The sequence below is a fragment of the Syngnathoides biaculeatus genome, chromosome 15 (genome assembly GCF_019802595.1).
Source record: "Syngnathoides biaculeatus isolate LvHL_M chromosome 15, ASM1980259v1, whole genome shotgun sequence".
Lineage (NCBI taxonomy): Eukaryota > Metazoa > Chordata > Actinopteri > Syngnathiformes > Syngnathidae > Syngnathoides > Syngnathoides biaculeatus.
Window position 1 is genome coordinate 13,145,264 of NC_084654.1, and position 14,832 is coordinate 13,160,095.

Here is a 14,832-nt window from a genome sequence, read left to right on the forward strand (position 1 = left end):
TGGAGGCTGCCACCAGGTGGGATATACTTAGCTTCTTAAAGTGAAGCTCTACTCGCAGCCGATGCTGGCTTGTGCGTCAGCGTTGGCTTGGACGGTGGCCGGCGTGAACAGCAAGGCGCCTCTCGCCCAATCGATTGTGACGTGACACTCAGACCGACACAGTGGCTACGGTGTAGCCATGGGTGGGGCTGGGGGCACCGTGTTGTTCCTGCATTCCTCTCAACACAGCCTTTTGGTCATGTGGGCCAGTCATTCAGTGTATTTTTTGTGGGTTACGCGTCCAATCAAGTGGATCGCAGTAGTATGTAATATCAGGGCACTTTTGCGGTATTGTGAATATTGTTGCATCCCTTTTAGTAATTTACTGTATGTCATTTTCAGACGTTGAAAAAAGAAACTAAAATTTGCCAAATAAATACTAATTTCCTCTGGCATTGGGCAGATAGAAATAATTTTCTCTCTATTTTTCTTTAGTCGGATCCTACATTTGAAATAACTGTCAACCTCTCACTGAGTTGGTGTCGATTCCACAGTGGGCTTAAGCTGACTTCCTGACCTGGCAAAGTCATGTAGTGGAATGCAATGCAGCGCAACATGACGCAGTATCAAGCTTCACCGGTGCTATCTGTCTAAATTTAAACTGCACAACAGCACATTTTGTATCCCTGTCACTGAGGGCCTCTGATATGTGTTATTTATTACCTTTGTATGATGATACCAGGCCCATGTCCCTTGGGATTTGACACTTGGGCACACATGTGAGCATGCCTAATTAAATGGAGGCAAGTCACTGTATCTGATTGCAGAACAGCTTTAAGTTGATGCTCATTTTCAAAGTATGTTTTTTTTTTTTTTAATCTGTGTTGCAGAAAAATAAGGTATTACTCTTCTGCAAGACTAGGTGAAATATTACATTCCTTTCACTCTTTGTTTAAAAATTGGTAGAAATGATTAGCCTTTCATGTAATTTACAAAAGGGAAATATCTGAAACAGGATGTATTTTCCTTTTGATACAATAAGTAAATAGTACAGTCATGGTTATCTTACTATCTTAGCTATTTTTAAAATTTTGCACTGAGGTAGTCACAGCTGGTTACCTCCTGGGTCCTGTTTACAATGGCTTTTACCACATTGGGATACTCAAGGCGTCGATTGCGATCGACCAGTCGACCATGTCCTCCTCTTGAAATCTGTTTCAAGTATCTTACATCTTAAGTTAGCCCACTGATATTTACCACCAAAGATTAATAATAATGTTCAACTAAAATGTTTGATTTTGAGAAAATTCTCCTATTTCCTAAGCTAAATAGTCCTTGAGATCTTTTCACATAAGTGATTTATTGCAACACTCTAATTCTAATTATTTAGTTCATTAATGAACATTTAATATAAATGATCATTCCAACTCCACTTTGTCTGTATACTTTGCTGATATTGACAGCTGTGCTACTGGCAAGAGCATCAATATGCAGTGCCATGAAAAAGTATTCACCCCCTTCCTGATTTCATTTTTTTGTTTTGCATACCTATCACACACAAAAGTTTCAAATCATCGAACCAATTCTAATATCACTCAAAGACAACCCAAGGCAATACAAAATTCAGTTGACAAATGACAATTCAATTTATTAGCCACAAAAAAAAAGAAATTTTTTAGATGCCCTGTGAAAAAGTAATTTCCTCTTGAACCTAATAATGGGTTGTGTCACCATTGGCAGCAATAACTTTAATCAAGCGTTTGCAATCATTGCTGATGAGTATTTCACATCGCTCTGGAGGAATTGACCCCTCCGTGGATATTGCGCAATCCGCGTCACTGACCAATCAGAGGCCAGAGATCTGCATAAACCAAAGCCCGTTTTTGCTCCCGCCATTTTCTCAGTCAACATTGAATGGTCCAGTATAGGTTTTGTTAGCGTTTTATCGCGTATTTGGGTTATTTAACAAAAAATATGGTTAAGAGGTGTAGTCATGGACTTTGTAATAGTGACGACAGATAGTGACGATCCTGAAAGGCTAGTTGGTGGAGTTCGATTCGTACCCTTTCCAAAACCGAAGACCCAGTACGAAAAATGCCTTCGATGGATCAAAATTTGTGGAAGACCGCATCATCAACTAAATCCATCTAATATCAACCGGAACACATATGTTTGCACGAAGGTATGCCCTATATTTGATTTTCAATACACGTCTCGTATAAATGAATGAGACTTTCTCCGCTAGCATAACACTGCTACGTGTGAACGATTGACACACTTATTCTTTGTTGAGCGATATTTAGCGATGATCGGACTGCACAAACGTATTGATTTCTTGCTGGGTCGCGGCCGAAAGTTAACCAGACTGTATTTGCATGAAGATATGCCCTAAATTTGATTTTTAATACACGTCTCGTATAATTGAATGAGACCTTCTCCGCTAGCATAACATTGCTACGTGTGAATGATTGAATGAAATCAGAAGCATGGCGTCTCTCTCAGTTAAGAATGTATTGTATTTAGAATCTATAATATATTGTTGATTTGAATGAAATCGGAAGCATAGAGTCTGTCTCAGTTCAGAATGTATTGTATTGTATTTGCCATTTTTACTGTTTGTCTTACGTGAGCGCACGTGGCGTGACGTCACTTCAGGAGGCGTGGTTAAGTGCCCTGTACGGAGGGGTCAATTTTGTCCCGTTCTTCAGAATTGTTTCAAGTCCGCCATTTTGGAGGGTTTTTCTTGCATGAACTACCCTTTAAAGGTCACACCACAACATCACACCACAGCATCTCAGTTGTCAAGTGACTGTCTAAAGTAGTCTAAAGTGTTGAAAAAAGGCTTGCTCTGTTTTACGAGGCAATATTAATGACTCAACAAACATGGACTTTCTTTCGAAAACTGACATTGGAGATTGGAGGGGAAATTTCTGCCTGACGCCTGTGATATGAATATTATATTTTTAAACATAACTACTCATACTTACAAAGGTTCATGTTTATCTTATGTTTACCTTATTAAGTAAATGAGGTAAAATGTAACTAGATGTACAAAATTGTACCTGAATATCATGACATTCATGTTATCTTTTTAGGAAAGTTCCACGTCAATTGTTTCTTTTTAGGAACTAAAGGTTGCAAACCAAAGCAGCTGTAACAGTTTTAACAGATGGAAATGTGCTGCAAATCTTTTGCTACCTGGCCATGACACACCCAAGTGGCTCAGCATATTTGGGACCTATCCGATCGGTTGCACACGGCTCTCAGTCTCACCTCTAATTCATCCAAAGTGTTCTATAGGGTTTAGATCAGTATTGGGCAGGCCTGTCAAGTTCATCCAGATCTAAGCCTCTCATCCATGATTTATGGACCTTGATTTCTATACTAATGTGCAGTGATGTTGGAACAGGAAAGTTGGAAGTGTCCACAATGTTAGCCCCTGAGCTTGAGTGAAATGAATTCTTAATACTTCAACATACAAAGATTTTGGACACCGAAACAGTTTGGGGATTACCCTTTCTTGTTCCAACATGTCTGTGCACAAGTATTGGAAACCAAGGTCCAGTAAGACCTGAAAGAGAAAATTTGATATGAATGAAGTTGACTGGCTTGCAGAGTCCTGCCCTGAACCTGATAGAGCAATTTTTTGGTTTATTTCGAATAGGCGGTGAGTCAGGGAATCTCATCCAATCAGTGACCTCACAAATATGCCCTGGAAGAAAGGGGGAAAATTCTCATAAATGCACTCCTAAACCTTGTTTAAAGCCTTCCCACAAGAGTTGACGCTGTTACAAACAGAAAGGGTAGACCAACATCATATAAACCATATGGATTTAGAATAGGATATCACAAATCATATTTTAGTCAAGGCAGGTGAAGAAATACATCTGGTAATTGAGTAGATCTTGAATTTCTGCTGTGTCTATTTGAAACGTAAACCATGTTTGAACTCTAGACACACTCAAAAAGTCAAATGTTCAGAAGTTGCTCTTTATTTATTCATTTAGTGACACGATCTGTATGATTCATCATAAAGTGGTTCATTGCCAGTACCTCCTGAAGTCTAATTTTTCAACATCTCATGTGTCAAGCTTCCTGTGTAAGCAATCCTTCTCTTGGGATGGAGAATCTTTTTTGGATGCTGCCAGGTTGTAGATAGCAGAGGTCGCAGGATGGAGATTGTAATGGTAGATTTGACTCAAGCCCACAGTTAAATTAATTTTGTGTAACAGTAGACTTTACGCCGATTTTATTGGCCTGATCAGAATTGGCTGATGATTGGGATTTTATGGTGATCAGTTTAAATGTCATTCGCCGATCCGATCACAGAGTTCTGCAAAAGTACTGTATTGTATGGTTTGTTCAAAACATTGATTTAATTTTTGCTTCAAAATACGTTTGGCAATGACTGGATGTTGCCTTGTGTGTGTTAAATCAACATTTGTTCAAAGGTTCACAGTTGCTTTAATATCTATGCAAATGCCCGTTAGCCCTTCTATGGCATTTCACATTGAATGTTAGCAGTAAAGTAGTGGAGTTTTTGTGATCGGGAGCGAGAAACATTTTGGTGCATGCCTCTTATTTAAAGAATTCTGAGAGTCATGACAAAGTGTTATGTCTTCTTTCTTGCCATTTTGCGAGCGTGAGTGCTGGCACTAAGGAATACTTTTAGTAACTAAATTTGTTGATTTAATTTTAAAATAATTACATGGTTTGTGTATTGCAGATTTTCATCTATACCGCGCGTGTGTTTGGAAAACATGTCCTGCAATAAACAGGGGATCACTGTACTTAATTTCTTTCAACGGCAATGTCACTGAGAAGCATTAATGCCAAAGCCAGTTAGGAGGCTTCTTGTATGCCCGAGCCCCTGTTTACCCTGCTTTCCCACCACCTCCTGTGACCTGCTGACAGCTGCAGATGGAGAGATAGGGCAGCCTGAAGCTGTGAGCGGACAGGTGAGAGAGGGAGGAGTCAGTCAGAAGCCCTCACTCAGCGACAACAGCCCTGGGAAACGGAGTTGGCAAGTTTTGAAAAGAAAGCAGTGTGCCCTCTAAAGTGACAATATGGTGCCGCATCGGATTTCTGCCTTTAATAAGTCATGGCAGCAGTCAAGGCTTACAATTGGAAAACTGAAGACGCGCTCAAAGACTCCTCCTTCCAATTTTTCTTTTCAGATGTTCACCTCTTTGCTGGCAGGATTTCCCCTTTGGAGAGTTCAGTTGTGTGGTCCATTTATGGGGCAGGGGCCAAGCTACACCCCGCGCCCCGCTCCTTACTCTTGTGTTGATGAATGGGCTCTTTGTGGGCCTGTGGAAACAAGACACAGCCCTCCATCTACCTCCATATGGCCAAGGCACATACATCTCCTATAGCCTCGGGCTGCGGTGAACATCTGCCCATCCTCGAGTGCACTTGGGCAGTGGTCTCCTTGTGGTTCACTGGACGAACACAGATGTTTCTTTCCATAATTTCAGGTTAAGTTTGCAACTTTATTTGTGCCAAGCTTTCACTTTTGCCCCTGTCATGCTTCATATATTTTACCTCCGGAGGCTCCACACAAGCTTGACATCGCTCTTAGCAGGTTGTGCCTGTTTGGCCCACATCCAAGACACAATGCCTAAACATCCAAACTCCATGACTCTGCACTTTTCTCTTCTCGCTTTTTTGTATTTTACCTGTAGAACTAAATGTGCTAACCAGTTGTCCACCGTACCCCCCACCTTAATTCCTCCAATTTTTTTCCCCCTCACTGGCAGATCTGAACCTGACAAGCGTTTTACATTTTTATTTTTTTAAACAGTATGGTGTTTATTTCATGAAATTCAACCATGAAATCTTCATCATGGTAGCCAGGCACAGCGCCGTACTGCCCGTTAATGTCGACCTCCCCTGAATGATGTTACGGCCGTAATGAGTGAAGGTTCAGTCACTTCCGTAAAAAAATATGGGCGTTCCTAAACATTTCAATGCTCTGTTTTGTCATTATTATTATTTCCTTTGTGAAGAAAACCCCCTTCACCACAAAAACAGAGCTTAATGAAATTGTGGAGGAGGTAGACATTCTCAAAATGTATAATGGTTGCTTTCATGAATTTCAAATCCAGAAGATTTACAAGATGCAGCAGGCTCATAACATTCAAGAAGTTGGAAGCCAGATTTGAGAACTTCACACAATTACTTGAAAAAACGAGCTCAAGGAAACTATGGAGGACGAAAGAAACAGATCATGATCTGTTCCAAAGAATACCGCATCATGTGCCAAGCATGGTGAAACCATGATCACATAGACCACTGAAGGAGGAGGCTGACTGGTGTTCATTAAAGGTCAAGTGTCATCCCTATAAACATTCTAAAATAGATAGTGAAATGAAAAATACATATAACATTATTCACTTCAATGTCTACACAAAAAAAATAAAAATATGAGGGGAGCGCGCGTCATCCATGCGCCAAGTTGCAGAAGTGTCATTCTACGACAACCAAGTGGTCGGCATATTGGCTGCGTCTCCTGTCCGTGGCGTCACCCCAGACATTCAACACACTGTGGCCCCTACAATGGGACACTCCCCTTCTGACACAGAAGCTCTTTTCGAAGAAGAGAACATCACACAACAGAGTGAAGTTACCGGGGCAATATTACCCTATTGTTACGAGCCATTTTCAGATGATCACGGCCAAACCCCATCCCCGTCTGGTCCACTTCCGCGGCGGAGATGAGCCATTGCGGCCCGGGGCCCCGACGAGCCACCCTAGCCAACAAGGCCGGCGGCCAGCTCAGCCTTGTCGGCTGGGGTGGCTCATTTTCGTCACCGAGGTGGCTTATCACTGTGCCGAGCCGGGCCGCTTTGCGGTGTTGCTGTAGCACGCGGCTGAGTGCGCCATTGCCGGCAGTGTTGTTCATAGCCGCCGCCGTCCATGAACCCGACGCGGCAGCCTTCGCCGGCGAGCCGTCACTGCAGCCTTTGTGGGTGAGCCCGACGCGGAAGCCGGCCGATGCGCACATTGAAACATTTAGCACTCCTGTCATACGTATGCGGATGTTTTGTTACATTATGAGAGACGGATTACGTGTTCCGCCCCAAACTATTATTTTTTTTTAGTAGCTGCATACACACCTACTTGTCATTTGGAACCCACGAAGCTCTCGTCCTTTGCAGCCGTGCAATACATTTTTCACGACAAACCAGGTCTCTTACAAACTTATGAAGGGTAAATGCATCCTACCGAGTGTTCAAGCAATGTCCAGCAATGTAACGAGTCAGCATTTTGGCTAACGTGAAGGAGCAACTAGCTACCTTCCCGGAGGTAAAATTAATAGAACCAAACGAGTCCACTTGAGGGCGGCGTGCCATGTACGTCACTTCCTGCTTCTTCCCGAAAACAAACCCCTCAAGACGATTTTCATTGCTGGCGTTACAAAAAGCTGTATACATCAAAATCATGTTTTGTGGTGGAAAAAATGCATGGGTCCATGTCGGCTGCCGTTTTTTCATTAATAACAAAAATAAACTAAAAATCATGCATTTCATGACAGTAGCCCTTTAAAGTGTATGTCAGGATCCCAATGCCCTTTTTTGCGAATATTATATAGTTTTTATCCGGGGCCCTGTAGCTCAGTGGTCAGAGCACTGGTTTGGTAAACCAGGGGTTGTGGGTTCGTATCCCACTGGGGCCTCCACTCCCTGAGAAGGGTTGCGTCAGGAAGGGCATCCGGCGTAAAAATTGTGCCAAACATATGTGCGTTCATCTGAGATGACACGCTGTGGTGACCCCGAAAGGGACAAGCTGAAAGAAACTTACTATATAGTTTTTATCCTGAATACGAATCTTAAATCTGTTATGAATGAAACATTTTTATTTTTAGATTATCTGCAACAAATAATCGCACATTGCTGTATCTTCCGGAAAAGGATTGAAACGTTGCGGTAAAAGCCGATCAGGGGCGTGATGTAGAATGTTGTGATAACAACATGAATCCTGTAGGAATACACTGTAAAAACGCTGATGAATTATTCTGAAGGGTCCCACGAAGACAGTGAGGAATACGAGCTTTATGAAGGCGTTAAAGGTTATCAATTTGAGCCAGTTAGACAGCACACACGTTCGAATTCAGATGAAGTAGCTGGCGATGAAGAAGCCGACACAGCAGTCAGACCCATCGTGGAGGATATGCCTAGTGCTGGAAATATTAACTGGTAAGCGTTTGTGAAGTTCTTGTTTGGTTTAGTTCGTCCTAAACTGATAAATACTAAAGGCTATTCTGAATGTATACATGAAATTTTTGGTCTTTTTTTGACTCTGTGTATTTAGTGATTTGGTATGTGACAACTACTTTGCGTGTAAAATGCTCATTATGGCACCAAAACACACAGAAGCTGATAATGTAGTCTAAGTTGATATTTTTTCACAAATATGGATTTTAATGAACATAATCCATTTAAAATGTTGCCACGTTTGTTTGAGCGCTATTGCTGATTACAACTTGCTTCACCATAAATATAATTTAAAGTGATAAACTGATGCCATAACCAGACAGTACCCAGACCGTCCAAACCCCGTTTTTGTCAAAATTTTCCCAAGATGTCATGAGCAGAACTGCTAAACTCTATGCTGAAAGCCGGTATCCTGTCCTTTTGTTTGGGCACTAAATGCTTAAAATAGAATTGACTCCCAGTTTATTGTCGTTCCAAAACAGCCCATCCCAGATTTTGTGACGTCAGAGCCCCGCCCACTAAATGAGTCTTTTTACAGGTAAGAGAAACTAGGTCAAAGTTCGTGGCATATATTTTTTGGATTAAAACATCTAACAGGATATGCATTTTATGGAACAGTTGAAAATGTATTTTTGTCTAGATAAGATCATTTGCGTTAGAAATTACACGTTCCATGCACTTTAAGGATGAGCCGGGTGACAATGATGATAAGTGTGGATCTACAGAACTGCATGTCCTCTGCTCTTATTGAGACAATTGTTACAAAACTGATTGGACAGTGCAGATTAGTAATACCCATAAACAATAAATATCTACTGAGTCAAAGAAGAGCAAAGTCATCATCCAAGTACAATATTGGTGGACCTAACTATATTTTACAATTAATCCAAGTCAGTGCTAAAAAAAAATTCAAAAAAATGGACAGTTGCAGTTAGGAACCAGATGTCCATTTTTTTGTGAAGGCAGCCAGGAGTAGAAGGAGAATTCCCATGGAAATAACGCTCCACAGAGAGTTAATTAAAGCAGTGTACTGTGCAAACGTTTATCCAAGACCTCCGCCCCATCAGGAGAGATTTAGCGGTGTTTCTATTGTCCTCACTGTCCACTCCTCACTTAAGTGTGACTGATGGGTAAACGCCTACCTGCATAAAGATGTGATTGATGGGTAAACTCAGGGTTGTGCCCTCAGGTGGGGTCTGCTTGTTGCCAAGGTGGCGAGTCATAATCGTGAATGTGGTAAAGCTTCCACTTTGAACCTCGACTTTACCGGAAATTCTCAAATGTGATCATTAAAAGTGCCTTTGTTTAGTTCTTTCACAAATTGGGGAGGCTGGTTTGAGCATATCAGGAGCCAAAACGCCACCAGAAAAACTCATCATGACCGCACTGCCCCACTATACATTTTTCTGCCCTCTGAAGATGTTTGAGACATAAACCAGAAAGTAAAGGTTTTGCTCACCTTGCCAAATGTGGCCTTGATTGCTAAGATTGTCAAGAATAATACCGACTTCGTAACTTTGTTTTTGAATAAAAGCCGCGATCCTACATGAGATTTGAGTTAAAAAAAAAAAAAAAACACATTTAGAGAGGTAAGGACATTTTCTGTTTTTGCTTTTTCCCAGAATTTTCTAATTGCTAAATCGGGACTTGACTTTTCCGTATACAGTACAGTACTGTCAAAACCCATAAAAAACACTGCACTTACAAGAGTGAAACATACTCAACTCACACAAATATGTGTTATAGTGGGGATGCGAATAATGCACCGTGATATAGTGGGGAACACTATAATAAATATGTTGTGAAAAATGGAACAATTAATTAATTGATAGAGAACAGTCTTCCATTTTCCCTTTGTGAATAACACATTGTTTTAATATGATTAGGTAAAATAATACTGGATAACCTGTTTGAGTTTGACCTCTGTAATTAGTCTGAGCCATTGTGCTAGTGTTATGTTCTCCTGTGTGTGTTAAGATGCGAGAGCTGCGTGGAGATGCTGTTTGTCCGTGGCTCCAGCAATTGCGTGCAGTGCGACACACCCCTGAGGAAGAGCAACTTCCGTGTGCAGCTCTTTGAGGACCCCACCGTCGACAAGGAGGTGGAGATCCGCAAGAAGGTGCTGAAGATGTGAGTGAGGGAAGGAGAGAGGGTGAGGGGTGTGGGTATGGTGTGTTTATGTGTCATCCCGTGCCTCCTCCCACTTTTTAAGCCACCTTTGTCTTCCTCATTACGTTGTTTGTTTTGTAGACAATGAGTCTCCCTGGGAGGGGGTTTAGGCTCTTTCCCAGCCAGGTTTTTTTTACTTGGCTGCCCCTCCCTACCTCCTTTTTTTCCATCTCATCTATCCTATAATAGCCCCTTAATTGACATCTAATGTGTGTCTATTACGCAGGATTCAGACATGCTGTTATAAAATGGTTGATTTAATGGGGGATATTAATGTCTGCGTGTATTTGCTTTCCTATGGTTTCTTGTCTCTCCCTGCAGTTACAACAAAAGGGATTGTGATTTTCCGAGCCTGAGAGAATATAACGACTACTTGGAGCAAGTGGAGGACGTCGGTACGAGCACTGACTGACTAAATGCTCACTGTACAAGTCTGCTAAAAGGATGTTTCCAGCCGCCGTAATGATTTCTCCCCAGCTGCACAGAGAGATGTTTAACAGGCATTAGCGCATGCCAACCTGGGTCATAGATCACAGGATAGAGCTGCCAATGCTAACACATCACGAATGCCAACATCTCATAAGCTTTTAGCCCTTAATAGTGCATGAGGCAGCCACATAGTTTCTTTTGCTCCAAGTGAGGATTTGCGAATGTTTTTGTGTGCATTTCAGTTTTACTTACTGATTTACTAAAAGGAGTATTTGTTTTCTTTGGCTCTTCTGTCAAATTTAAAATGACAGTGACTTCAGCCTGTCTACATAATTTGAGGTGGCTGTGATTGACACATTCAAGTGCTTTAATTGTGTTTTTTGTCTCCTGTCTGTGCAGTGTTTAACCTTACCAACAATGTTGATGTGGAGGACACGAAATTGAGGATGGAGCAGTACCAGCGGGAGAACAGAGAGATAATCCAGAAGAATAAAGCCAAGCTTGTATGTAAAGACTTCATTTATTATTAAAAAGTTAGGTGGATAAATATAAACAATAGGTGACTCTTCACTTTGTTTTTGTCCTTTTGGTCTTCACTCCTTACCCACCTTATTAGGAAAACAAAACCTGAAAAACAAAGAGAGATCCAAAACAAGAGCTTTATCAGAATTTGTGCTATAACAAAGAGAATAAGGCTTCAGATATGGCAATATTGTTTTGGTTGTAGATTGCAGCGGGATACACATCCAGTATATAAAACACCTTGTAACCAAAATATAGTATTAGAGACTCTTCTGATGACCTGTTGAAGTTCTACATCCACCTTATACAAAAAAATTACATGCTTCTTTGACAAATTGAGCATTTGTATATTTTTAAACATGGAATTATTAATACAGCTTAATACAATCTTGTATTGCATCTCATTAGATTATTGTAGACTTAAAGATGGACCCAGTGAGTGTATTTTCTCCAAATCTTTGAACTGAGAATAATTTTCTTATTTCTTTTGCTGGAATTTTTAGTGACTTGTTAATATACAATTGGTGGACTTATCAAATCCAATTCACCTGATTCTCGTCAGACTCGAGAGCAGGAGGAATTGGAGGAGCTACTTCTGCTGGAGCAGCAGGGCAATGAGAAGCGAAGACTAGATGTGCTACAGGAGGAACAAAGGCAGCTCCTGGCCAAAAAGAAGAACAAGCAGGCTCTGCTGGATGAACTGGTGAGAAGTAGACACGTCGCACAAGCAGTTTGCCAACAGGATGTCATGCCTGTCTTGTTCCGCAAATATGATTCCTTAAGAGCTAGCACATTATGACATACATTGTATATATGTTCCATTAGAGAGAGACAGACGGACACACGAACACACACACACCCTGAGGGTTCACGGTTGATCATTAAGCGCTTATTACCAGTCATTGTGCTGCTGAGTGCATTGTTCTCATTCTGTGATTCCAAAGCCTCTTGGCTCCATTGTGTTGAGCTGTAGGCTGTGGAAGCGATTGTTCTTGTTGTGCGGCCCGCTCAAACACCATCACAGATAGGAGGTTAAGCTGTGTGTTTGTTTGTTTAAGGCACAGGGCCTGTGCACTGTAGGCAGATGAGATCAGCGCTCGCCCCCCTCGGGGAACCCTCCTGGGTCCTGACATCTGTACATCCCAGCACCCGCCAACACATTGTTCTGTCACGGCCCTCACACACACATACAAACTAAATAAAAGTGATGCCTTTTTGGTGGTTGCTCCTTAAGTTGTGGTGAACAAGCTGCTTCACATTTTCACTTAATCTGAAGATTCAGAATGAAACATCTGCACCATGTTTATTCACACAGGTTCAGTACATAGTGTACAAAGTATAATAATGTGACTTCATTCTTTGTCAGTTATGCTTTGGAAAACAAACTCATCTTAGTATATGTTTTTAACAATATCTAAGATCTTAGATGCGCAGCAGACGATTCAGAGCCAGCGTTCTTGATCCAAGGCATCAAAATGTGACAAGATCCCATAAAAGTACACACTAATTGCAACCATATCTAATGAGGTTTGACCAAGATATATGGCTCTGAACATGTTCATTAGTATATTCCATATTACATTTCTATTCCTGCCAAACACAAATTTGCATTAGTTTCAGATGCAAATGAGTTCGACATTAATATAATACACTGCAACCTTGTATACAGAAAGCAGAATATATGAAGTTCAAGAGTATTTGTCAAAATTGATAAAAAATATACATGTAAATAAAACCATTATTTTTACATAAATAAAATACAGGGTTTTATGGATTGTAAAATAATATTTAATTTCATGCTGCTGTGAGAATTTTCACAAGCATTTAGTAGGAACATTCTTGGACGAAAACTTCAATAAATGTGGGTCCATACCTCCAAAACAATGGTCTGAATATTGGACACTAACCACAGCAATGAAAACATAACCACCATCATGGCGATCCCAGGATGTGTCAGTAGTGGAAGCTGTTAAATTAGTTTATGATTATCTTTAAATACAAAACTGACCTTGCGTGTCCAAGCCATCAAAAATGTCCTACCTCATCAGTGAACCACATGTCCAAGTTTGTGAACTTAAACATCTGCCCTCAACAACACGTCATTGGAGACAATGTAAGGTTTGACCTTGCAGCTAATGGAATCAAGGCGGTGCAGCGCACTTGATGCAATGTTTTTTGTTTCCTTAGGAAAAGTCTCAGCTCCCTGCCTCCCTCTTGCTCGCCCAACACAAAGCCCGTGTTTCACAGCTGGAAACTGAGATCGAACAGCAGAGACACATGGTCAAAACCACCAATCACTTTTCAACAGGAATTCAGATGGTGAGTGTGAAACACTTTTCTCTTATTTTTGTTTTTAGTAAAAAATAAATAACAAAAAACAAAACTTTAAATAAATGGTTGCATTGGATCAAAACACTTGAGAAGGTTCCCATTTCTGATTCTCCTTCACTGGAAGTAAAGGTTCTCACTCCTTCCGTCATGTCATCACATTGTTCTGAGCCAGAACTGGAGCCCTGAGACAGAGAGACCTTGTGACTCTGGCCCCTGTTAGCTTTCCATGCCTGCAGAGACCTTCCATTTTGCTTGTTCTAGTTTCCAGTCATTTGTTTTCATTTTACTTTGATGAGACAGGCTGTGTCATCACCTGAAGCCCTCCCCAACAACCCTCATGAGGAGCACTTCTATTCCCACAGTTCAGTGATGCATGGGAGAGATATCTGCAAGGTTATCACCTATAGGCTCCTTCTGGATCCACTTTTATGTCATTAGCAAGTTCTTTTTTTCAATGAAGCTCATCACTTGATACCATTCTATCGTGGTTGTTGTTCATCATCAAGCTCAAAAGAGCTGAAGTGTTTTACCTTTTTGTACCAGAGCTAAACTTGCTGATGGAGAGAAAGTGTTATTATGCTGCTTTTGGTTTCTTCTGCGGTTCCAACCCCCACTCCAAGCCCTTAATTTATTTTCACTCTACCATCCCTAAGCTCTCTCCATACATATGCTCTGCTCAGCTGCAAGTTGGGAGAACATGTGGGTTTGAATTTTCCTTCACCTCAGAGTCCAAAAGCATGACTTGTGTTTGACTTGGTAAGATTTCAGCACAGAGCGGCAAATTCTTGCAGATTGCTGGAATTCATTTATCTCCTAACTTGTGGTCCCCTATTCCAAGATGCATTTGAGTTAGAGGAAACACAGCAAAGCTGGTCTGTCTTTATAGCACTTGAGAGTGATGCCAATTAGTTTTTGGCCAAATACACTCTTTGTTGTAAAGTACCAATAAGACACCTGATAATTACACCAAATTAAATCTGGAAAAACTGAAGGTTACTACGACTTTTGTCCACGTACTAATTATGTTTTGAAAAAGGATTTAGTAAAAACTACACAGACAAATTTGTTGCTCTATGTGTGAACAGTGCAGGACAAAGGAACCCTTTAAATTTTGGTGGACCCCATTGAATCAACTTTTAAAGCCAGATACCTTGAGTATTAAAACATTTCTACAAAGGCTCTGGTG

General features: G+C 41.0%; 1 protein-coding gene across 2 annotated transcripts in view; it reads left to right on the top strand.

The window, feature by feature from the left end:
• The window catches only part of mnat1 (MNAT1 component of CDK activating kinase), a 44,488-nt gene that overhangs the window by 3,740 nt on the left and 25,916 nt on the right, over positions 1-14,832 (top strand). For both annotated transcript variants that reach the window (XM_061843036.1, XM_061843037.1), the window contains exons 2-6: positions 10,173-10,325; positions 10,686-10,759; positions 11,193-11,296; positions 11,878-12,018; positions 13,503-13,634. In XM_061843036.1, the coding sequence (XP_061699020.1) occupies positions 10,173-10,325; positions 10,686-10,759; positions 11,193-11,296; positions 11,878-12,018; positions 13,503-13,634 (604 nt within the window). The remainder of the gene's footprint in view (positions 1-10,172; positions 10,326-10,685; positions 10,760-11,192; positions 11,297-11,877; positions 12,019-13,502; positions 13,635-14,832) is intronic.